General features: G+C 46.1%; 1 protein-coding gene and 4 non-coding genes across 5 annotated transcripts; all 5 read right to left on the bottom strand.

Moving 5' to 3' along the window:
* Nucleotides 1-723: 723 nt before the first annotated feature.
* On the bottom strand, nt 724-8342 carry RPL3 (ribosomal protein L3). Its single transcript, XM_053585996.1, has 10 exons — nt 8250-8342; nt 7176-7368; nt 5320-5488; nt 4578-4713; nt 3548-3734; nt 3079-3239; nt 1955-2056; nt 1519-1614; nt 1064-1183; nt 724-824 (listed from the first exon to the last, which is right to left on the bottom strand). The coding sequence occupies exons 1-10, from the start codon at nt 8250-8252 to the stop codon at nt 780-782; spliced, it is 1212 nt and encodes a 403-aa protein (XP_053441971.1). The 5' UTR covers nt 8253-8342; the 3' UTR covers nt 724-779.
* LOC128582921 (small nucleolar RNA U83B) lies at nt 1718-1810 on the bottom strand. Its single transcript, XR_008379334.1, has one exon. It is a non-coding gene; the product is annotated as a small nucleolar RNA U83B (small nucleolar RNA).
* Nucleotides 3412-3504, bottom strand: LOC128582919 (small nucleolar RNA U83B). Its single transcript, XR_008379332.1, has one exon. It is a non-coding gene; the product is annotated as a small nucleolar RNA U83B (small nucleolar RNA).
* On the bottom strand, nt 4714-4767 carry LOC128582940 (small nucleolar RNA U82P). The gene has a single exon (XR_008379348.1). It is a non-coding gene; the product is annotated as a small nucleolar RNA U82P (small nucleolar RNA).
* LOC128582849 (small nucleolar RNA SNORD43) lies at nt 7752-7815 on the bottom strand. The gene has a single exon (XR_008379274.1). It is a non-coding gene; the product is annotated as a small nucleolar RNA SNORD43 (small nucleolar RNA).
* Nucleotides 8343-25474: the final 17132 nt, after the last annotated feature.

Genomic DNA, 25474 nt, shown 5'->3' with positions numbered 1-25474 from the left:
TAAAGCAGGACCTGTCACACACTCCCACCCAGGGCCAGACATCCCCAGCCCAGAATGAACCCAGCCCTTTCAAGTCCATGGGCGACTACTAGGTTTCCAGGGGGCCAAGTTGTTTATAACCCGTGTGCCCACATTCACCTGTATGATGAAGCCAGGTGGACAAATTAAAACCATCAAAGCCTTTCTCAAAGACAACACTCTAGGTGCTGCACAGGACTTCTGCATGGCATCACTAATGTCCCAGACCTGGTTCCAAGTTACAAAGAACCTAAACAAGCCCTAACTGGAAGCCACCCCTACATGGATTATAGTAACTTTAAGAGTTAATGGGCACTCTTAAAGCCCTTTAACTTTTCTGTACATCCAGCAGACCCAGGTACTGCTATGCCATGTCAATCACCCCCACCAGTGGTGCCAGAGAACATCAGCTCCTCGTCTCCCCCTCCACAGCCTCGGCATCACCCAAGCTGTGCAAACAGAAATGACTTCTACAGCAGAGATCCAAGCTGCCTCACCCAGGTGACAAACATTTACACAAAGCCCCAGGTTGGCTTTCAACAGTCCGGGGCAGACCCAGGCTCAGCTTTTACCTCCCTCCAGGAAACTAAACGAGCAGACCAAGTACAGCTACTGCAAGAAGGGCAGCACAAGGCCCCTCAGCACCACCCTCCACCTGCCTCAGTGTCTTGGCTCCTTCCCTGAAGAAAGTCAGAGGCATAGATGTCATTAGAAAACAACTTTTATTGAGATCCCACCAGCTGTACAGTCTGTTCCTGACATTAAGCTCCTTCTTCTTTAGCAATTCGGTCTTTCTTAAGTGGTCCCTGTGGAAGAGATGCAGTGGGTAAGGTTAGAGGCAGGTGAAGATAGGCAGCTGGCACAGACATCCACACTCTAGATGGATGGGACCGAGATTCTGGGCCAGTAAGTCCTAAGGATTCTTTCTTAGGCCCAAGAGTCAACCTAGCTGCACTAACTCCAGGCAGAGGACAGACCACCCAAACCAGGCTGATGGGAGCCACCCCAACTATTGTCAGGGAGGGGAGAAGCAGGAGGTGCTCACCATGAATGCTTTCTTCTCCTCCATAGTCTGGAAGCGGCCATGGCCAAACTTGGAGGTGGTGTCGATGAACTTAAGGTCAATCTTCTCCAGAGCCCGCCGTTTCATCTGTACCAACAAGGACTGTGGACCAAGAGGGAAAGTTAGTTATGATAAACTGACTGGGAAGTCACAGATCAACCAACTCAGTCTGCTGAAGCCACTCCCAACCACTGCCATCTCCTGGCCCAAATTGGTCCCACCAGACAAGAGGACACATGTGAACAATGCAAACAGCCCCACAAGACCAAAATGGCAATTTCCTTGTCCCAGAACTTGAAAGCTTGTGTTAAAGCTGTACTCACACCCTCCCTTTTCTCTGAACTTTACCAAAGGGCCACTGAGTGCCCACGGCCTGGTCCTCCGGGCCACAGGATCCCAGAGGACCATCCTCAACCAACCAGGAAGAGCACTCTCACCTTGCGGAGGGTGAGCACTCGCTTCTTGGTTCCCACCACACAGCCTTTCAGCATGACAAAATCATTGGTCACTTCACCATAGTGGACAAAACCACCCTGGAACAAAGCATGGCCACAAGGTCAGCACAGATCAAGCAAGACAAATGGAATCATCTAACTGCAAAGACTTCCCCACGTTCAGGGCACCCCTGACCATAGGGCTGTTCTCAGAAGGAAGGCAACAAGGAATGGTTCCGCAGTCTGACTCGGGCGCTATGCTCAGCGCACATTCCAGGCTTCATCACCGAACAGTTCTCACTAGTCACCTAACCAGTGGGCTCAAATTATGCCATGCCAAACAAGGAACACAGCTGGTGGCCAAAAGCACCAGTTCCCCGCGCATCCCACAAGCCTGGGGTGTCTTTATGGGCCAGACTCTCTAGCACCCATTACTCACCAGAGGATTAATGCTCTTGTCGGACAGGTCATAATCAGTAGAGGCATTGTTCTTGATCAGTTTACCATCCTTGATAAGGTAGCCCTGGCCAATCTTATAAATCTGAAAAATTTTTTAGAGTACGTGGTAAGGTGAAAAAGAGGGCAGGGAGCTGGCCCAGACGGTAGGATGGAAGCAAGGTCAAAAATAACCCCTATATGGCAGTGGGCTGGCCTGCACAGCACTCGGGGAAAACAGCTATAAACTCAGCAGAAAGGTAGGAGGGCTTACAAAACAGCTTATGGGGCTCGGTGCCCATAGCACAGTGGTTATGATGCCAGCCACATACACTGAGGCTTGGTGGCTTTGAAACCAGCCTGGGCCAACTAAATGACAACTGCAACAACAAAAAAAAGCCAGGTGTTGGGCGGCGCCTGTGGCGCAGTGAGTAGGGCGTTGGCCCCATATGCCGAGGGTGGCGGGTTCAAACCCAGCCACGGCCAAACTGCAACAACAACAACAACAAAAATAGCCGGGCGCTGTGGCAGGCGCCTGTAGTCCCAGCTGCTCGGGAGGCTGAGGCAAGAGAATCGCATAAGCCCAAGACTTAGAGGTTGCTGTGAGCCGTGTGACGCCACGGCACTCTACCCGAAGGCGGTACAGTGAGACTGTCTCTACAAAGAAAACAAAAAAAGCCAGGTGTTGTGGCAGGCGCCTGTAGTCCCAGCTACTTGGGAACTGAGGCAAGAGAATCGCTTAAGCCCAAGAGTTTGAGGTTGCTGTGAGCTGTGATGCCACCCACCGTAGTCTACAGAGGGCAACATAGTGAGTCTCAAAAAAGAAAAAAAAAAAAAAAAAAAGCCTGTGCTTTGTAAGGTGGTCAAGCCCAAGCTTCAGGTTCTGGTGAACAAAGAAACCTTCCAACTTTTCCCTATAGGACCAAAAAATAAGACAAGACTCATAACAATGCCAATGGTCAGGCTCAGAGCTACCCTTAAAGATGGCTCTTTATACATCACTGATACCCAAACCAGAACAGACCCACAAGATATGAACTGAGGTCCATGTGATGCTCAGAAATTATACAACCATCAAGAACCCCACGTGTCCTATCCCCACCCAGGGATCCACCTTTAGAATCTCACTTTTTTATTGATTTCTGTGCGGTGATGGTAGCCTTTCTGCCCAGCCCGTGCCACGGAGAAAGCCACACGGGCAGGATGCCATGCCCCAATACAGGCAACCTTACGCAGTCCTCGGTGGGTCTTGCGTGGCAGCTTCTTGGTATGCCAACGACTGGTCACCCCTGAAACAGACACAGGCCATTACTGTACCTCCAAGGCCTGGCACTTAACCCACTAACCCTTTTACTGCTGTAACACCCACTTTTAATTCAATAAAAAATTACTACCCAGTGACTGGGTAATCTGAGTATCAGAAGATTTTTAACCATCACCTCAACCACATGTGACCACGAGGCTGTTCTCAGAAGGAAGGCAACAAGGAATGGTTCCGCAGTCTGACTCGGGCACTGTGCCCAGCGCATATTCCAGGCCTCATCACCGAACAGCTGGGCCTGAGACCACAGCAACTTGAGATGCTACAAAAGCTCACCTTTGTAACCTTTGCCCTTGGTCACACCGATGACGTCGATCATCTCATCCTGCCCAAACACTTGGTTCACAGGGACCTGCTGCTCCAGCCTCTCCCGGGCCCAGTCTAGCTTCTCGGCCACGGTGCCTCCATTCACCTGGATCTCCATCAGATGGGCTTTCTTTTGGCGTAGAGGAAGCAGGCGCATCTAGAAGAGTAGACACAGCTTAGCTCCCAGTTTCAAGTGCTCCGCCAGCGGCAGAAGTGCTGAAGCTGAGGCTGCTGGTCTGAGTCAAGGACACAACAAAAGTACCTCCATTTTTGCCAATGGCAGCAATTCAACTTTGGATTCTGGTACTTGAACCACTATTAGGACGAACCAGAGGTCCATACCAAGACAAGCCGACCAGATCCTGGCCATTAATTTCCTGTGGGAGTACTGCCATAATCTTCCCCTAGCCACCTATGCTCTATTAACAAGCGTGCTTTTGGGGGAGAACACCACGAAAGTTCAGAGCACAACAAGCCTAAAGAATTAAGTAAAGATATGTACTTAGGCACAAATCTTTCATTTAAGGTTAGCCCAGTAATGTTCTCTAAAACCTTCCTTCCATGAAAGAAATGTACCATTATCTTCACTAGTTAGTGACCCCTAGCCACAAGGTGCTATACTGAACAATGAAATCAGGGATGTGCCCACAGTTTAACATGCAGACACTCATCCTCATCAAGCCAACGGGGGGCTCAAATAACTCACAGCAAGTAAAGTTTGAAGGACAGCACGTAGTCCATGGTTCAACAGTACTTTCACTTTGGTGCTTCACAATCTTTTTATCGGGAGTCACCAATTGGGCAACTAGTTGATTATTTCCCAAAGGGGTATGATATGCCTTGCTAACAGCCAGGAAGCCCACAGTGCCCTCTGCTGGCAAGGATGAGGCAGACCTGTACCCCCAGTAAAGGCACAAGACCCCGGTATTCAAAGCCTCAGATGACAGATCAGTTCCAAAGAAACAGGTGAAGTTATTCTGGCAGTGGGGCTGGTGCTTACCTGGGTGTGGGCAATGATGCGGATGACTTGGCAGTACTTCTTCATGCTGCTGAAATCCTTCTCCAGCTGTTTCTTGCCATCCTCATCCTGCCATTTCTTGCAGTATTTGGTGAAGGCCTTCTTCTTAGATTTATGCCTTCAGGAGCAGAGCAGAGTTGGGGAGGGGCAAGGTGCAGGCCTTCATCATCCCTCCAAGGGGTGAGCGGAAGGCCCAAGGCACCATGTGGGGATGGGGCTCATTGCTGGCTTCTAAGGAACCTTTTCCACCAGCAAGCGGAGCCTGGATGGAGCTCATCGGGCAGAGCCGAGAGGAGCTGAGCAGAGGTCCATAAGGTTAATTTAAGTCATAAACATTAAAAAATGCACAAGTTCTCACTCTGGGGGTGCTAGAAAACCTTTTCTACCTTGGGGGAAATAGAGAAGGAAATGGGATTATCAAGCCAGAGCCCAAGGCCCTTGCCACTCCTTCTGAGGTTTAATTATCCTGCTCATCTTTCCTGGTTTCTAGTTAAAATCGACAATCAAGGTTATTACTGGGTTCTCAGCCAACATCCAGCCTGGATACAGAATGAAGATTATCAGTTCCCAGTTCTAAAAACCAGTGGCTGGTGGTTAAGATCTGTGGAGAACTGAACCTGCTAACACAATAGCTCCTCCCCTGCTATAGTCCTGAAGCCCTGCACAGGGTGCTCCTGCTCCCCAGCCCTATCCTAGTGACTGCTGCCTCCTCCTCCTCCCTTACCAGTTCTTATAGAAGCGCCTTTTGCACTCATCGCTGATATGCTCAGCAAAGATGGTCTTGAAAGTCCGGAGGCCTCGAGGAGTTTCCACATAGCCCACAATGCCTACAACCACCATGGGTGGTGTCTCCACAATGGTCACAGCCTCTACAACTTCCTTCTTATTCACCTCTGAAACAAAAAAAAAATTTTTTTTAAATGTAGTCAGATGTCAGTGGGTTAACGGATATACCCAATTGAGGAGTTGTGACATTCTTGTGTTCTTTAAGAAAATGTGAAGTACCTACTTAGGCCAGGAGGGCAACCTGCTTCACATGACAGAGAAATTTACAGAAGTGGGACCCACACCAGCAGTCTGGACCCCCATACTTGTCACTCTCTGTGCACTTACACCTTTTAACTTAATCCAAAAATACCATAGTCCTTGCTCTGTAATCAATGCTTATGAAAGAAAAATCAGGCTCCGTGCCTGTGGCTCAAGCAGCTAAGGTGCCAGCCACATATACCTGAGCTGGCACGTTTGAATCCAGCCCCGGCCTGCCAAACAATGACAGCTGCAACCAAAAAACAGCCTGGCATTGTTGCGGGCACCTGTAGTCCCAGCTATTTGGGAGGTGGAGGCAGGAGAATTGCTCAAGCCCAGGAGTTAGAGGTTGCTGTGAGCTGTGATGCCACAGCACTCTACCCAGGGCGACAGCTTGAGGCTCTGTCTCAAAAAAAGAAAGAAAAAAAGAAAAATCAAGGCTCAGCACCTGTTGCTCAGTAGTTAAGGCGTCAGCCATATACCAGAGCTGGTGGGTTTGAACCTGGCCCGGGCCTGCTAAATAACAGTGACAACTACAACAAAAAAATAGCCAGGCATTGTGGCAGGTGCCTGCAGTCCGAGCTACTTGGAAGGCCAAAGCAAGAGAATTGCTTAAGCCCAAGAGTTTGAGGTTGCTGTGAGCTGTGACACATGGCACTCTACCAAGGGAGACATAGTGAGACTCCGACTCAAAAGTCGAGCCAACCGGTCAGCCAAATACCAAGCTGGCTTCAATTCTCTTCCCTCTACCAGAAATCTCTGGAGGCAAATGTCATTTGCCTCGACAATACAGAATTCAACATATAATACAGTATAATAATAAACTCTGAACTCAGCCTGGACTAAATAATGCTACCTATTTTAATTATCTACCAAGGCTTACTAATCAGTGCTGTTTTCTTTCCTTTTTTCTTGAGACACTCTCACTTTGTCACCATCACAGCTCACAGCAACCTCAAACACCTTGGCTCAAATGCTTCTCTTGCCTCAGCCTCTGAAGTACCTGGAATTACAGGCACCCTCCACAATACTCAGCTACTTTTCTTTTTAGAGATGGGATCTCACTCTGACTCAGGCTGGTCTCAAACCTGTGAGCTCAGACAATCTACCCGCCTCAACCTCCCAGAGTGCTAGGATTACAGTAGTGAGCCACCGCACCCAGCCTCACTAGTGTTGTTTTAGTGATTCTACTTTTAACTGCACTAAAGTGCATGTAAATGGGTCACGTATGATTCAAGTTTTAAGTGAGACTCACGTGAATAAGGCACTTCTACCCCAGCCTCAGTGGTTCCATTCACACAAGCTACCATAATTCCCTATGTTGTGCCCCTGACTTCAATACACCACCCCCACCAAGCAGTACCATCCATCTGTGGTCTATAGTCTTGGAATATCAATGAGTCCTAAATATTAATGTTCTCATTAGGAGGGCTCTGATAACCTATGTTTCCCATGATAAAAGCACACCCTCTTCTAATAGCTTGGGCTTCAGCTCTCCAGACTTTCTCCACCCTCAAACTCCCATCTCAACTTGGAGGAGCAGCCTGTACATACTAGATCCCGGCCTATCGACTTCCCGCACAATGTGGGTCATGCCAGCCTTGTATCCCAGGAAGGCTGTGAGGTGGACAGGCTTAGATGGATCATCCTTAGGGAAGCTCTTGACCTTCCCACGATGCCTGCTGCTGCGCTTCCGAGGCAAGAAGCCCAGAGATCCATGTCTGGGAGCTGAGAACTTCCTGTGAGACTAGGAAAAACATACCAACATTAACACCCAAAACAAAATGACCTTCAGTTTAGTTCCCATCTGCTTAGGTTCTAAGCATTCTCAGCAGTACTGACTTTTGACTGGGCTGAAAACCAGGTTAATATGATTAAACGCTAAGTTCACCTTTTCCCAGGAATCCCCAAATCCAGAACATACTAAAATTCAACAAAATGTGAGTTTTTACTCCAACTTGTCTCAATTTTTAGGAACATTATCTACTTTTTTCTGACAGCAGACAAAAAACACACCGAATACTACTGAAATAACATAAAAGGTAGATTTATAGTCTGACCACCAACGACTATTGGCAGTAGGTAATGGGTACAGACTGATACACGCAGGCCACTGGAACTCCGCAGAGCCAAATCAGAACATGACGATCAGCACAGCGTCTCTGTCCGCCCGTCAGTGAGTTCATCACCTGTGGTTTCCGCGAATTCCAGTAAGTTGCACCAACCACCCCAAATATGTCAGAACAGGGCCTCAACAATCCTAACCCAATCCTCCCTCCCGCAAACTTCCTCAGTTCACAGTTTAGCGCCTAAAGTCCTCCTGACCCCGCATGTTGCTCACGGGAGCTCATCCCGATTAGAGTTAAAACTGGTGAGACTGTGGCTCAGAAAAGATCCATGATTTTAAGTGGCAGGCCTACAGGCCAGGGCCCAACCGGCAGGCCCAAGCCAAATCCCACACAAGCATAGTGAGTTTACAGAAAAGAGGCCTGACTGGGACGCCAGCTGTGTCTCCCGTGTTCCTAGAGCAGGCACCCGGCACGGAGCAAGCCGAGATGGCGGCGATGCCGGGCGGATTCAGCCACGCAAGCCACAGAATGAAAAGAAAGCCGCCATAAGGACACCCACCATCGCGTCCTCAAATCCCGCCGGTAGAGGTCGGCTGGTGTGCCGCGCACGCTATATAAAGCCAAGTATGACTCCACCCCTTCCGGCGTGCGAGCGCGCGCCCGCGGCGGGCGTCGGGTCGAGGGTCGCGTCCCGACTACTATTGCCAAGCACGCCCTCTCACGCCCAGCGAGCCTTCCGAGCTGGGCGTCGCCTTCCGAGACACAAATTAGAAGCTGTACGGTGTGTGCTTGGGTTCAAACTTAGTGAAGAGCCGCGGAGATGCTGGCTAAGGGTTTGGAGTGCAACAAATCTACGGCATTCGGCAGCAGCCAATATTAATACTGATAAGAAAAATGGCCGCGGTATTTCATCTCGTGTGAAAGGCAGTCACCTCTGGCATTGGAAAAACTGAAACTCCAGTTTCCTGGCTCCAGACCTGGGTTTTTGGGCACCGCTCCCTGGAACCGTTTCTTGGCCATTCCCTTCAGTATCCAATTGCAGTGGCCTGCTCTAGATTCAGAGGTTCTTTGAAGCGCCGAGGGGCGTCCCAAGACTGCAAAACGGTCTCACGACCTTCGGTCATGGGTCCAGCTGCACAGACTCATGCAACCTGGGTTGTGGACGTCCATGCCTCCCAGACCTCTGCGTGCGAGGGCCCATAGTGATCTCTGTCTGGGGTCCCGGGTGACTCAGAGGGTCCTGACTGCTTCCCTGTCTCCAGGCTGATCCCTTCCAAATCTTTCTGAGGATTGAACTTCCCCAGTGCACCCCTGCCCCCGTCGCGTTGTTTCCTCAGGCCTGAGTCTTAATTTCTAACGCTGCCATAGGGGTGGTGCCTGTGGCTCAAGGAGTAGGGCGCCGGTCCCATATGCCAGAGGTGGCGGGTTCAAACCCAGCCCCGGCCAAACTGCAACAAAAAAATAGCCGGGCGTTGTGGCACGCACCTGTAGTCCCAGCTGCTCGGGAGGCTGAGGCAAGAGAATCGCGTAAGCCCAAGAGTTAGAGGTTGCTGTGAGCCATGTGACGCCACGGCACCCTACCCGAGGGCAGTACAGTGAGACTCTGTCTCTACAAAAAAAAAAAAGAAAAAAATCTAACGCTGCCATCTAAGATTCTGCTCACACATACATCCCCTGTGCTTCCTTCATCCCATCCGCTTATCTCCTTTGCTTATGGGCTTGGCTTTTGTTCCCATCGTTTTGTTGTTTGTTTGTTTTTGCTTTTTTGTTTTATGAGACAGAAGTCTCACTTTGTCGTCCTGTATAGAATGCTGTGGGTCATAGCTCACAGCAACCTCAAACTCTTGGGCTCAAGTGATCCTTTTGACTCAGCCTCGGAGTAGCTGGGACTACAGGACCCACTACAAAGCCCTGCTAATCACCCACCTCTGCCTTCTAGCATGCTGGGATTGCAGGTGTGACTACCCTGCCAGGTCCCCATTACTGTTTTTGTTTGTTTGAGACAGAGTCTCATTCTGTCGCCCTCAGTAGAGTGCCATGGCGTCATAGCTCACAGTAACCTCCAGAGGTCCTCAAACTTTTTAAACAAGGGCCAGTTTGGGCGGTGCCTGTGGCTCAAGGAGTAGGGCGCCGGTCCCATATGCCAGAGGTGGTGGGTTCAAACCCAGCCCCGGCCAAAAAACCAAAAAAATAAATAAATAAATAAATAAAAATAAACAAGGGCCAGTTCACTGTCCCTCAGACCATTGGAGGGCCAGACTATAGTTTAAAAAAAAAAAAAAACTATGAACAAATTCCTATGCACACTGCCCATATCTTATTTTGAAGTAAAAAAACAAAATGGGGACAAATACAATCACACCGCCTCATGTGGCCCACAGGCCGTAGTTTGAGGACCCCTGGACAATTCTCTTGGCTCAGCCTCCCAAGTAGCCAGGCTATTTTTGTTGTTGTTGATGCAGTTGTTGTTGTTTAGCTGGCCCAGGCCAGGTTCGAACCCACCAGCCTCGGTGTATGTGGCTGGCACCCTAACCACTGAGCTATGGGCGCCGCCTCATCACTGTTGTTTGAAAAACATTCTCTCATTTAATCTTCACACCATCCCTGAGGGACATCACTGGTAGGACTTAATCCTATTATTGGAAATCTTTGGGAAAGTACAGCATTTGTACAGTGCAGGTCTGTGGAGCACACTTTAAGTAGTAAGGCCCTAAGTCCATTTTCTTGGAGACAGGGTCTCACACTGTCACACGGGCTGTAGAGCAGGGCCACAATCACAGCTCACTGCAACCTCAAACTTCTGATCCCAAGAGATCTTATGGCTTCAGCCTCTCAAAGTGCTGGGGGTTGCAGGTATAAGCCACTGCATCCAGTCCCTACATATGTATTGTTAATCACCTTCATGGCTCACTTTACCTGACATTAAGACATCTAACAATGTTGTTCATTCACTATATATACACTATTTTCCTGTTGTGTGCCAGGCACTGTTTTAGGCACTCAGGATAGATCAATGAGTAAAGCAATGTTCTCTGCTCTCTGGGAGCTTCCATTCTAGCCTTAGTGATAAAAACAGCACAGAGGGCAGCACTTGTGGCTCAAAGGAGTAGGGCCCCGGCCCCATATGCTGGAGGTGGCGGGTTCAAAGCCAGCCCCGGCCAAAAACTGCAAAAAATAAAAATAAATAATAAAAATAAATAAATAAATAAAAAGAAAATTCTTAAAAAAAAGAACAGCACAGAACTGGAGCATGTTCAGACAAATAGAGCAGGAAAAGTAAAGAGAGAGGCTCGGTGCCTGTGGCTCAAGCAGCTAAAGCGCCAGCCACACATACCTGAGCTGGTGGGTTCGAATCCAGCCCAGGCCCACCAAACAACAATGATGGCTACAACCAAAAAATAGCTGGGCATTGTGGCAGGTGCCTGTAGTCCCAGCTACTCGGGAGGCAGAGGCAGGACAATCCATTGAGCCCAGGAGTTGGAGGTTGCTGTGAGCTGTGTGATGCCATGGCACTCTACCCAGGGCAACAGCTTGAGGCTCTGTCTAAAAAAAAGAGAGAGAGAACTGAAGCAGATCTCTGTGACCACAGGAACCTGATCCATGATCAGAGAACAATGAGGCCATGAGGCAAAGGTGGATTGAAGAATGATGTATATGGTACAAGGAGAACCAACTCAGTCCACAGGGAAAAAGAAACATAACTGCATCTTCTACACAGGCCATATACACAGGTAGATTCTAGGTAGATTAAAGAAATAGAAAACTACAACACAAAAAATATGAAAGAAAAGCTTTGTGATCTATGGGTGCTGAAAGACTTTTTTAATTATTATTTTTTTTTGAGACACAGTATCACTCTGTCACCCTGGGTAGAGTGCTGTGGTGTCATGGCTCAAAGCAACCTCGAACTCGTGGGCTCAAGCCATCTCTTGTCTCAGCCTCCTGAGTAGCTAGGACTATGGGCACCTGCCACAAAACCTGGCTAGTTTTTCTATTTTTAGTAGAGATGGGTTCTCACTTTTACTCAGGCAATCTGCCTGCCTCGGCCTCTCAGAGAGCTAGGATTATAGGCATGAGCCACCATGTCCAGGCAAGACTTCTTCTTCTTTTTTTTTTGTAGAGACAAGAGTCTCACTTTATCGCCCTCGGTAGAGTGCCGTGGCATCACATAGCTCACAGCAACCTCGAACTCCTGGGCTTAGGCGATTCTCTTGCCTCAGCCTCCCGAGTAGCTGGGACTAAGGCACCTGCCACAATGCCCAGCTATTTTTTTTGTTGCAGTTTGGCCAGGGTCGGGTTTGAACCCGCCACCCTGGGTATATGGGTCTGGTGCCCTACCGCTGAGCCACAGGCGCCACCCCAAGCAAGACTTTTTAAATGAGAATCCTGAAGCACAAATCTATAAACTAAAATTAAAATCCTAAGCCCCCCAATAACTGAGTGGACTCTCTCTTGGCCAAGGGGACTGCAGCAAAATCTTAAAACTTAGTTCCCATCACAAAGGGAAAGGAAGTAGGGAATGTTTCCATATGCTCCCTCCTTTTAGAGTTTAGATGCAAATACTGACCAGTATTAATGTTAAAATAGAGATCAGAAGGCTGATGGAACAGCTAGGTGTGGTGGCTTGCGCCTGTAATTCTAGCACTTTGGGAGGCTGAGTCTAGAGGATCACTTGAGGCCAGGAGTCTGAGATAAGTCTGAGCAACATAGTGAGACCCCATCTCTATAAAAAACTTTAAAATAGCCAGGCATGGTGGCATGGGTTGGTAGTCCTAGCTACTCTGGATTCTAAGGCAGAAGGATCAAGGCTGCTGTGAGCTATTATTGCACCACTACATAATTTCCCTGGGCAACAGAATGAAGCCCTGCCTCAAAAAAGAAAAAGACTGACAGAACAGACTCTGAGGAAATAAGATACTAAATTACACATATAAACAGGACCGAAGGCCATATAAGGCAAAGAGTCAGTCCTATCTGTAATTTGATATATATATATTTTTTTAATTTTTTTTGTAGAGACAGAGTCTCACTTTATGGCCCTCGGTAGAGTGCCGTGGCCTCACACAGCTCACAGCAACCTCCAACTCCTGGGCCTAAGCGATTCTCCTGCCTCAGCCTCCTGAGTAGCTGGGACTACAGGCGCCCGCCACAACGCCCGGCTATTTTTTGGTTGCAGTTTGGCCGGGGCGGGGTTTGAACCCACCACCCTTGGTATTTGGGGCTGGCGCCCTACTGACTGAGCCACAGGCGCCGCCCCTAATTTGATATATTGTAACTTGTTCTATGATTAGCGGATTTCGGTAAGGTAGGTATTCCTTCCTTCTGACTCCAAATATTTAGACAAAGTTTTTTTTTTTGGTAGAGACAGAGTCTCACTTTACCACCCTCAGTAGAGTGCCATGATGTTACAGGACTTACAACAACCTCCAGCTCTTGGGCTTTCGCGATTCTCCTGCCTCAGCCAAGTTTAATGCTCTCTACCAATTGCCAACCAAAGGATCTCAAAATCCTTCTATTAGTAGTAAGCCTGCACTTTGAGATGTCTTTTCTTTTTTGGCCAAATTAATATATATCTTCCATATATTGCTTTATGATTTACCTGCAATTCCTATCTTCCTGAAACGTATAACACCAAGCTATAATCCAACCACCTTGGGACCACTTACTTAAGCCTTCTTGGATTTATGTATCCCTGGGCTAAGGTCACTTATATTGGCTCAGAATGAGCCTCTTTAAATTATTACTATTATTATTTTTTTTTTTTTTGCAGTTTTGGCCGGGGCCAGGTTTGAACCCGCCACCCCCGGTATGTGGGGCTGGCGCCCCCCCCCCAACCTTTACATTATTTTACAGAGCTGTTTTTCCTTTTAACAATTGATGACACTCAGAGAAGACTCAGGATCCACCAGAGGAGAAGCCCCAAATCAGTGCTAGTTATTAGCACAGGTCACCTTACATCACCCTGACTCAAAGCTTCTCAGTAGAACTGTTAAGTCCTCCTGAGCCTCGGACCTCCCATGCTTAGTTGATGGTCCTTGGTTTATTCTGAGCTATCTGTTCTTTTCGTAGGAACTTATTTGGGATCCTAATTTTGATTTGGAGGTACATTCTAAAGAGTCTTCCCCCTTGCCTTTTCCTCCCCCAAATTAATCTCATTGGCTTGTCTGTACATTTGTGTAAGAAACTAAGCTGTCAGGCTCGGCACCCGTACCACAGTGGTTACGGCACCAGCCACATACACCGAGGCTGGTGGATTCGAACCCAGCCCGGAACAGCTAAACAACAATGACAAATGCAACAAAAAATAGCTGGGTGTTGTGGTGGGCGCCTGCAGTCCCAGCTACTTGGGAGGCCGAAGCAAGAGAATCGCTTAAGCCCAGGAGTTTGAGCTGTTGCACCACGCCACATAGTGAGACTCTGTCTCAAAAAAAAGAAAGAAACTAAGCTGTCCTTTTCATTGACAAATGAGAGAGACTTCTTCTCACCAAATCCTAGACTACAGTTCAGTTCCTCCTTTAAAAAGAGAAAGAAAAGGCTGGGCATGGTAGCTCAGGCCTGTAATCCCAGCACTTTGGGAAGCTGAGGTGGGCGATCGACCTCCAGAGTTCAAGACCAGCTTGAGGGTGGTGCCTGTGGCTCACCGCCCCATATACTGGGGGTGGGCGGGTTCAAGCCCAGCCCTGGCCAAAACTGCAAAAAAAAAAAAAAAAGAAAGAAAAGAAAAGACCAACTTAAGCAAGAGCAAGACACCATCTCTACTAAAAATTTAAAAACTAGCCAGCCATTGTGGCTCAGGAGGTTGAGGCTAGAGGATCTCTTGAGCCCAAGAGTTTGAGGCTGCTGTGAGCTAAGATGATGCCATAGCACTCTACCCAGGGTGACAGAGTAAGACTGTCTCTAAATAAATAAATAAATAAAAGAGGGGAAAGGTAGGAAACAATCTCCCTAAAAATGAGGAAAGACATGGAGAATGACATTTACAAGTCCTCCAGTTGTTTTTATGGCACCTCTACTTGAAAGTATTTATAAAATGGAGGCAGGGTGCTGTGGCTCACATCTGTAATCCTAGCACTCTGGGAGGTCTAGGTGGTGGATTGCTTGATCTCACAAGTTCAAGACCAGCCTGAGCAAAATTGAGACCCCAGCTCTGCTAAAAATAGAAAAACTAAAGCAAGAAGATTGCTTAAGCCTCAGTTGGAGGTTGCTGTGAGCTATGACGCCACAGCATCCTATCCAGGGTGACAGCTTAAGACTCTTATCTCAAAAAAAAAAAAAAAAAGAAAGTGTTTGTAAAATGGAAAGGTCCAAAGGCATGCCATATTATGGTCCATTCTTGTGCATATATATATTTTTTTCTTTTTGTAGAGACAGAGTCTCACTTTATGGCCCTTGGTAGAGTGCCGTGGCCTCACACAGCTCACAGCAACCTCCAACTCCTGGGCTTAAGCGATTCTCTTGCCTCAGCCTCCCAAGCAGCTGGAACTACAGGCGCCCGCCACAACGCCCAGCTATTTTTTGGTTGCAGTTTGGCCAGGGCTGGGTTTGAACCCATCACCCTCGGTATATTGGGCCGGCGCCTTACCGACTGAGCCACAGGCGCCACCCTCTTGTGCATATTTTTAAACTGATGGGAAAATTTCATGAAGAAAAATTTAGAGGGCGTGGCACCTGTAGCACAGTGGTTAAGGTGCCAGCCACATGCACCTTGGCTGGTAAGTTTGAACTTGGCGTAGGCCAGCTAAACAACAATGACAACTGTAACAACAAAAAATATAGCTGGGCGTTGTGGCAGGTGCCATAGTCCCACCTACTTGGGAGGCTGAGGTAGGAGAATCACTTAAGCCCAAGAGTTTTTGGTTGCTGTGAGCTGTGACACTATGGCACTCTAAGGGTGACATAGAGAGACTCTCTCAAAAAAAAAAAAGGAAAATTTAGAGCTCAAATGATCAACCCATAATTATATAGTTAAAATGTAGAATTGTCAAAGAAAAACTAAAATGTAGAATTGTCTAAGCTCTATTTTTCTTTTCTGCCTACTTTGAATATACTGACTTTTTCTATTAGTTTTGAGATAAAACTCATTGTTTATGGCATTGCTCATTCAAAACTATCATTAGAGCTTGTGTTTTTGTTTTTAACCCGCCAGCTTCAGTGTATGTACTCACTGAGCTACGGGAGCCGAGCCAAGGAGATCTTGTTTTTCTTAGACAGTTCAGCTAGTCCTAGCTAAAATGTAAGCCCTGAAAGCTCATTTGAAACTGAAGGGGAAAAAGGGTTAAAGAGGTTTTTTAAAAATCAAACTGGATTTAAAATCAGTCTGGAAACTGCTTTACCCAAAATTTTGGTCTATAGTCTTATCAAAAATTATTAAAGTCACTTGAACTTAAAAAGTATTTGGGCTCATTTACTTAATTTATGAGTAATGTATGTAATAATATATAATGAGGGTAAATAGCCTTCTTATATTACCTATTGGAACAAGGTTGTGAACAGGTTCCAATCTTGTCAGAAATATAATTTCAATTCAACTGTCTGTCATAAACCAGTTTGTACTGATAGCTCATGAGAAGAGTTCTAAGGTAAAAACTATGCGATCTTTATTTTTGTGTGTAGAAGTATTATGTGGGTTTTGTTTGTTTTCTGTTTTCAAGACAGTCTCACTTGGTTACCCTGGGTTGAATGTCATGCTGTCATCATCGCTCATAGCAAACCCAAACTCTTGGGCTCAAATGGTCCTCCTGTCTCAGCCTCCTGTGTCACTGGGACTACAGGCATGCGCCACAGTACCCAGATAATTTTTTCTATTTTTAGTAGATACAGGGTCTCGCTCTGGCTCATGCTGGTCTCGAACTCCTGAGCTCAAGCAATCCACTGGCCATGGCCTCCCAGAGTGCTAGGTGTGAGCCACGGCACCAGGTCTAGATGTATTATGTCTATATGGTCCCATTATGTCTATATGGTCCCAAATTGGCTTATAAATAAAGGAGCACTCATAAATTAAGTACATAAGCCCAAATGCTTTTCAAGTTCAAGTGACTTTAGTAATTTTTGATAAATAAGACTAATTTGATATTGTTGGTTTGATGAAAACAACTGAATCTTGAGTTGTACAGAAGTGCATGCTGTTGGGACTCAGAAACTAATCCCCCCAAATATTGCTTGTTGCCATGCTGAGCTAAAGAAACTTAAAGGCCTCTTTGATATCACTCACCTCTACTAACGCTCCCAAAGCCAGGATGAAGTTGTTCTCTGAAGTTCCTTCATCTGCCTAAAGTCCAGACCCACCAAAGCAACAATTGTTTTCTTTCTCTCCGGGTTAGATGAAGAATGTAACCACCCCTGAGCAAATTCTTTCACAAGATAATGTCTGTCCCTCAGGTTTATTCAAATTCTCCAGAGAACTATCTAGTTAATCTCTGTTCCAAGATCCTCTTCTTCTCCCAGTAATCCTTCCTTGTCCCTCAACGGAATTCCTTTTCTCCCTCTTCCATAACCTGTTCTGCCAGTATAAGCTTTTGAATGCACTGGCGGGCTGGAGGGGAAGTAATCATTGTGGTTCTAATATAATTTGTATGCCTTTTCTCTGATTAAAGTGTCTTTGGCCAGTTAATTTTTCAGGGAGACTTCAGAAGGCTAAGGGGAAGCTTCTTGGCTCTTACTGTACATAACTCACAAAGGCATGTGCACATTTAAAGACCTGTAAAGTATATGAGTTTAACAGGTATCACAATCACCTGGGGGACAAAGTAAAAACACAGAGGCCCAGACCCTGTCTTTCAACAACCATGGGCATCTGTGTTCTCTCTTAGCTCTCCCTGGGAGGCTGATACACGCCAACATTTAAGAACCACTGTTTTCAGGGGACAGGGCGGGGCTGAAAAAAAAAAAAAGAACCACTGCCTTTTTTTTTTTTTTTTTTTTTGTGGTTTTTGGCCGGGGCTGGGTTTGAACCCGCCACCTCTGGCATATGGGACCAGGGCCCTACTCCTTGAGCCACAGGCGCCGCCCATTTGAGGAAGGTTTTTTTTTTTTTTTTTCCCACAGCTTTTGAGACTATTGTGGGGAGAGGTCTGGTAGTGAGGGACAGGGGAGAAGGAAAGAAGGAAAAAGAAACAGGAGAGTACAGGCAGTTCCCAACTTACAGACATGCAACTCACATTTATGAATGGAGACGATTACAGGTAATAGGTAAATTACTTATACTTCCAACTTACATACAAATTCAAATTGTAAAGTGTGAACTGAGGACACCAGTTAATTCAGTTAGCACTTGAAGTGCAAGAAAAAAATAGAAAACAAAAAATAAACAAAAATAGAAAAATAATAAGTATTCTTATTACCATGATGATATTTCTGTAGGAGGGAATAGTTTGGAGGTGTTAGCCAGAATTAGGTAGATCTATAAATGACATGAAAAGATTTAAAAACACATATTAAGTAAAAAACCAAATCATAGAATTATGATGTTTATTTAAAAATTAGAGACTTGTCTGTTTGGAAGGGAGAGAGTGTTTCCTTCTCTACATGAAACTAAAAGAAAAAACTACTCCACCCAGACTCCTGACCACTTCACTTCTTAAGCCAGATGTGTATACTGGTGTGTGTGTGGGAGGGGGTTCTTCCTACACCAGGCAATTCCTCAGTACTCTGCAGACACCAACTGAATTTATGCTCTAATTCAACTCAATTCTGAGCCTACCTACCTGGTGGTAGTGAAACTGTACTTACAGAGTGATGAAGGGGTGCGAGGTGAGAACTTGAGTAAGGACCCAAAAACCTTGCGAAGGAATAGTCTTAGCTAAAAATAATGATAATAATCATCCCTTGTCCCCTTGTTCGCTTCTTTGTGATTGTGGTTCTGGAGTCCCACAGCTGTTAGTTATAAAGATTCTTAACTTTGGCTCAGCAGCTAAAGGCACCAGCCACATATACTAGAGCTGGAGGGTTTGAATCCAGCTGGGGCCTGCCAAACAACAATGATAACTACAACTAAAGAAAAAAAAAAAAAAGAAGGAAAAGCTGGGCGTTGTGGTGGGTGCCTGTAGTCCCAGCCGTGCCTGTGACGCCACGCCACTCTACCAAGGGTGACATAGTGAGACTCTGTCTCAAAAAAAAAAAAAAAGATTCTTAACTTTTCTCCATAGGTAACATCACTATTTGGAACTCTAAAGGTAACTTCTTATCTTTCTTTCTTTCTTTTTTTTTTTTTTTTTGAGACAGTCTCACTGTCTGCCTGGGTAGAGGGCCATGAGTTCATAGCTCACAGCAACCTCAAAGTCTTGGGCTTAAGCGATTCTCTTTCCTCAGCCTCCCAAGTAGCTGGAACTATAGGCACCCGCCACAATGCCTGGCTAGTTTTTCTAATTTTAGTACAGATGGGGTTTTGCTTTTGCTCAGGCTCATCTCAAACTCCTGAGCTCAAGCAATCCTCCCAGAGTGCTGGGATTACAGGCATGAGACACTGTGCCCGGCTTAGGCAGCTTCTAAGATAACTTGCAGGCCCCACCAGCCAGTGGATTGGCTGACCTGCCCAGACCAACAGCCCAAATCAAGAAAAGCAACTTGAAAGGAAACCAACTTGACTAGAATCATGGCCTCAGGAACTGAAGCAAAACAAGAAGATGATTTCCAGACCCTCATCATTACGTCAATACCCCTATAATTTTGCCCCCAGACTTGGCCAATTAATAAACTTGATCACCTATTCCCTGTCCATCAAACTTAAACCCTTAAAAATCCTGTCTCAGGTTGTGCCTATGGCTCGAGGAGTAGGGCGCCGGCCCCATATACTGGAGGTGGTGGGTTCAAACCCAGCCCTGGCCAAAAACTGCAAAAAACAAAAAAACAACAAAAAAAACCCTGGATCCTCAATTCTCAAAGAAGTGGATTTGAGAGACTTCTATCTCTCTGCTTAGTGTTCTGCCAAGTAAGCTGCCATCTGGGCAGTAACATTAGCACAGACATCACAGGTGAGGGCTCAGTCCCACAAAACCGTCCCCTACTTCAGATGCCAGTGACAAGGCAAAGTTGTCACTTTTGCTCTAATAAATTGCATATAAGTAGCAGTTCCTACAACTCCTCCTTTGGTTCAATCACTTACTGGAATGGCTCACAAAACTCAGAGAAACACTTACACTTACTGGTTTATAAAAGATACCACAAAGGACACAGCTAAATAGCCAGAAGAAGAGGTACAGAGGGCGAGGTCTGGAAGAGTGGTGAGTGCAGGGCTCGGCGCCTGTGGCTCAAGTGGCTAAGGCGTCAGCCACATACACCTGAGCTGGCGGGTTCGAATCCAGCTGGGCCCGCCAAACAACAATGATGGCTGCAACCAAAAAATAGCCAGGCGTTGTGGCAAGCACCTGTAGTCCCAGCTACTTGGGAGGCGGAGGAAGGAGAATGTCTTAAGCCCAGAGTTGGAGGTTGCTGTGAGCTGTGACACGACAGCACTCTACTGAGGGCAACATAGTGAGACTCTGTCTCAAAAAAAAAAGAATGGACTAACTCGATCTCACCTGATGTGCACATTGTGAGGGTATATAACATGCCCTCTGGGTGAGGGACTCTTCTACAAATGGAACTTTACCCTGAAGTGAGAACAATGTAACCTAAATATTGTCCCCTCATATTAATTTGAATAAAGTTTTTAAAAAATGGATTAACTGCACTTAGAAATGGGCCTACTTTCCAAAAAAAGGAGATTCACAGCAACCGATGGAAAGGGACCCAGTTAACCTGATAAAATAAGTCCACTTACTTACACTTACTGGTGTAAGTAAGCATGACAAAATAAGTCCCTTCTGGTTTACCCTTCTTAGGACCAAGGCTGCCATGTGGCACCCCTTTACAGGCTATGTAGATTTTTCAAAGTCTTTCTGAATCAGTTTTATAAGTTATATTTCTCTATATATATAGAAAATTGTCCATTCTTGTTTATTTTTATATGAGGTCCAAATCAATTCCCCACCTTGATGGAACACGCTTCCTCTTCTATCCTGCTGTTTTCCTTCAAAAGTGTTAAAATTTCAGGGCACAGGGTCAGGCACAGTGGCTCACACTTGTCCTATCTCTCTGGGAGGCCGAGGTGGGTAGATTGCTTGAGCTCAGGAGTTCCAGACCAACCTGAGCAAGAGCAAGATCTGGTCTCTAAAAAATAGCCAGGTGTCATGGTGAGCACCTATAGTCCCAACTACGTGGGAGGCTGAGAAGAGGATTGCTCCAGTGATCCTCTTGAGGTTGCTTTGAGCTATAGTGCCATGATGGTGAAAAAGTGAGACACCACTTTGACAAAAAAATTCAGGGCACCAGAGAGCAACAGTTGCTGTCATGGAAGCTCTGACTTCAAGGCTTACATTTTTCCTTTTTATCCTTTTTCTTGTCCATTCATTGTTTCCCCAAGCATTTAAAGTTTCTGACTGTAATTTCCATATGGATAGTCTTGTCTTGTTTTTTTTTTTCCTTAATAAAGATTATTCTTTGAAAATTCCGAACACAGTCTTGATCTTTCTATAAAATTCATCTCATCTGCAGTGACTTCAGTTTCTGATTGTTGTGATGGGTCGATTTGTTGCCTCTCGATTACAATGAGGCTTTTGGAATTTTGGACTGCAGCTTCACCTGGAATGTGAGAGTTTCATTTTTCTTTTACCCCTCCTTTCTCCTCCTGTGTGCTTACCCTCCCTGTCCAACAGCAATGCTGTTGCGTCTGTCAGGCTCCCAAAAGCAGATCTTACAACAATGTCTAAGACTCCTTCCATGGACACACCGGGAACACTCACTGCAGCCTCAGTTGCAGACCCAGAGGGAGGCTTGCTTCCGCAGGCTAAGTCTTTGTCTTTCTCTCCCTGAACCAGCCACTTTGGTGAAGTCAGAGTCCTAGGCAGCCCTTCCCTGCCCAACCCACAGTTTTATTTTTTTGCCTCCTTTCCTAATAGTGGAGCACCACTCCTGTTGCTGGCTTCAAGTAGGAGGTTGACTTGGGTTCCATCTCATGTGGAGCATTTTGGTCTCTATCATGCTACAAAAGCTGAAGCTTTGGTGGCTATTTGAACCCAGAGTCCATGTGCCTGTGGCTTAAGCCATTCCCTGCTTTCAACTCCACAGAGTTAGTTATTTTTGTGTGTTGCCGGGTGTGTTTATTTTTCCCTCCTACGTTTTATCCATCATTATCTGTGGATGGTACAGAAGTTTGTTATGTATTACTGCATAAAAAATTACTTCAACACTTAGTGGCTCAAAACAATAACCATTTTATTACATGTCATGATGTATTTCAGGAATTTGGATAGGGCTCACCTGGGTGATTCTTCTTTCTTACTAATCTGGAGGGCTCGAGACATGGGTGGTGATAACTAGAAGGCTGGGCTTCTCCAGAACTCTTGACTAGCATATTTACATGCAGTCTCAGTGGTCTCAAGAGTTCTTTCATGAGAGCTCAGGAGCTCAGAGCATTCCAAGATGGAAACTGAAAGCTGATATTTTCTTAAGGCAGAGCCAGGAAAATGGCCCAATGTTATTCTATTGATCAGTCAATCACAAGCCTGCCCATATTCAAGTGGGAGTAATTTTGAGGAATTGTGGCCTTATTTCACCTGCCATTCTTACTTTTTGTTCTAGATTATGAGATCCTTTAGGGCAGAGACCATGTGGTATGTTACTGTTGGTCCGGGGGTCTTCCATAACCTGGCATTCAGTGGTGTTACATATACCTTGAGCAAATGACTAGATAAACGTGTGAAACATAGGGTTGTAGCTAACTAGACCTATGTACACCTCCTTCACCCCTTCTTTGAGAAAAGAATGGGACTGCTAGGTCAATGGCACATTCTTCAGTCAACTAAAATACGTTACCAGATGGTTTTCCAGATAGGCATCTGTGGTAAATATTTAAGATTCTAATTATGCTGTGGTTCCTCCTTTCAAATACAGAGACTGCATCTCCCATCTGCCCAGGCAACTCTAATTCCACAAACTTACAGAAATCAGAGCTTTCTAGCACCTTCCATACCAGACTGGCCTCAAGGGGGCAGGAGAGGAAGAGCAACAGCCACTTGCAGCTCAGCCTGGGGCAGGAACTTGAAATGCAGGGCAGAATAGGGCATGATCCCGGAAGCTCTGGGTTTGTAAAACCCTGTACTACAAAGATCATCCTGACCTCCTTTGGCCTTATGAACATGGAACACACAAATCCAGAAAGTAGGGGAGGATCTTTCTAAAACTTGTAATGATAGGTATGAAGTTCTGTCTAAGTTTGTCTAAGAAAATGCCTATCTACCTTGGCGTACTGTTTAAGAAAAGATTATTCAGGGTGGTGCCTGTGGCTCAGTGAGTAGGGCCCTGGCCCCATATACCAAGGGTGGTGGGTTCAAACCCAGCCCCGGCCAAACTGCAGCAAAAAAATAGCAGGGCATTGTGGCAGGCGCCTGTAGTCCCAGCTACTTGGGAGGCTGAGGCAAGAGAATCACCTAAACCCAGGAGTTGGAGATTGCTGTGGGCTGTGACGCTACAGCACTCTACAGAGGGTGATAAAGTGAGACTTTGTCTCTAAAAAAAAAAAAAAAGAAAGAAAAGAAAAAATTATTCAGTGAAATTTGTTAAAGCAAAGTAAGAAAGACTTTATTCAGGACCACTGAGATAGGTATGAGAACCACTGCCAAACAGGTGGAGAGACTGATTGGGCTTAACTCCAAAGATAGCAAGTGGAATCTTACAGCCAAGGAGCAGAGACGGGGGAGGGTCAGCAAATAGAAAATTGCTAGGAGAATCTGGCTAAACAAACCTAACAGGATTCTTGCTAAAGACAGGCTAGAATGATAAGACATTACCTGGCCAGTGGCAGAGGATGAGGAAATCTGATCAGATATTGAGGGTGATCAGATATGGTGGATAAGAGTTCCTACTAAATTGACGTAGGAGGGTCATTGCTAAAACTGGATTTTACAGGCCAGAGGCAGTGGCTCATGCCTGTTAACCTAGCACTATGGGGAGCCAAGGAAGGTGGACTGTTTGAGCTCAGGAGTTCGAGACCAGTCTGAACAAGAGCAAGACCCAGTCTCTATTAAAAATAAAAAAACGTTATGGTGAGTGCCTATAGTCCCAGCTACTTGGGAGGCTGAGGCAACAGGATTGCTCACGCCCAAGAGTTTGAGGTTGCTGTGAGCTATGATGCCACAGCTCTCTAACCAGGCAACAAAGTGAGAATGTCTCAAAACTGGATTGTACAAGGAAGTGCACGGGTGGGTTTAGCACAAGATCCAGAAACCTGGCCAAAGTTTGGCCAAAAAAATCTTTGTCAATACATACCTACCTTGAAAACCAACCATAGTGGTTAGGCTAATAAACATTTACAGAGCCCATTCTTTGTAACCATTCTAGGAGCATTTTTGTGTATTCTCTCATTTAATTCTGACACTCTTCAGCGATAGGTATTATGCTTATTTCCATTTTTCAGATAAGGAAGCAGAAAGGGAAGACATTTGCCCAAAGTCACACACTTTGCCAAAGTGAGTGTGTGAGGGAGCCAGGATTCTCATCCATCCACTCAAAATATCTGAATCTGAAACTAAGGATCCCAGACACCATTCTTTCTGTTATCTATCTATCTATCTATCTATTTATTTTTTAGAGACAGGGTCTCACTCTGTCAGTGAGTCTGGAGTGCAGTGGCCTAATCACAGCCCCTTGCAGCCTCAAACTGCTGGCCTCAAGTGATCTTCCCACCTCAATCTCCAGGGCTATAGCTGGGCCTACCATGTCCAGCTAATTTTTAAAATTTTTTGTACAGACTGGGTCTCACTATATTGTTCAGGCTGCTTTCTGATATTTAATTCATTAATATAATCAAATCTTAGTGGCAGGGGTTAGGGACAGTCTAAACTCTTCAGCTCTATTCTTTTATAACTGGCACAAAGCCTAAATAAGGCAGGGTGGGCTTAAATAAATATGTGGTAAGTGAATAAATGAATGACTATTACTGACCTGCAGCCTATCACACTTGCACATTTTTTTCCTCATTAAAAAAAAAAGGGCTGGGCAAGGTGGCTCACACCTATAATCCTAGCACTCTAGGAGGCCAAAGTGGGTGGATCCCTTGACCTCAGGAATTCTACACCAGCCTGAGCAAAAGTGAGACCCCCCATCTCTGTTAAAAATAGAAAAGTTAGCCAGGTATTGTGGTAGACACCTGTAATCCCAGCTACTCAGGAGGCTGAGGCAGGAGGATTGCTTAAGCCCAGGAGTTTGAGATTGCTGTGAGCTAGGCTGATGCCATGGCACTCTAGCCTGGGCAACCAAGTAAGATTTTGTCCCCATAAAAAAAAAAAAAATTAGGGGCCAGCTGCAGTGGCTCATGCCTGTGATCCTAGCACTATGAGAGGCTGAGGCAGAAGGATTGTTTGAGGCCAGGAGTTCAAGACCAACCTGGGCAATAGTGAGACCCTATTGCCATAAAAAATAAAAAAATTAGGTGAGTATAGTGTGTATACCTGTGGTCCCAGTTACTCAGAAGGCTGAGGCAGGTGAATCACTTGAGCCTAGGAGTTTGTGGTTGCAGTAAGCCATTGCACTCTAGCCTGGGCAACAGGGGGAGACACTGTCTCAAAAAAAAATTGGGGGGCCGGGCACAGTGGCTCATGCCTGTAATCCTAGCTTTCTCTGGGAGGCCAAGGTGGGTGGATTGCCTGAGCTCACAGGTTCAAGACCAGCCTGAGCCAGAGTAAGACCTTGTCTCTAAAAATAGCCAGGTGTTGTGGCTAGCACCTGTAGTCCCAGCTACTCAGGAGGCTG

Source organism: Nycticebus coucang, chromosome 3 (assembly GCF_027406575.1).
Source record: "Nycticebus coucang isolate mNycCou1 chromosome 3, mNycCou1.pri, whole genome shotgun sequence".
In the NCBI taxonomy this organism is placed as follows: domain Eukaryota; kingdom Metazoa; phylum Chordata; class Mammalia; order Primates; family Lorisidae; genus Nycticebus; species Nycticebus coucang.
Note: the sequence above shows the minus strand (reverse complement) of the source record. Positions and strands in the feature narration are given on the sequence as shown.

What these genes read in the sequence shown, in the direction of transcription:
- RPL3 (XM_053585996.1), bottom strand. An exon ending in AGTCGATAGGCCGGGATCTA is followed by an intron (nt 5,489 to 7,175) that starts GTATGTACAGGC and finishes TTTTTGTTTCAG; the next exon opens with AGGTGAATAAGAAGGAAGTT. An exon ending in GCACAGAAATCAATAAAAAA is followed by an intron (nt 2,057 to 3,078) that starts GTGAGATTCTAA and finishes AAAATTTTTCAG; the next exon opens with ATTTATAAGATTGGCCAGGG.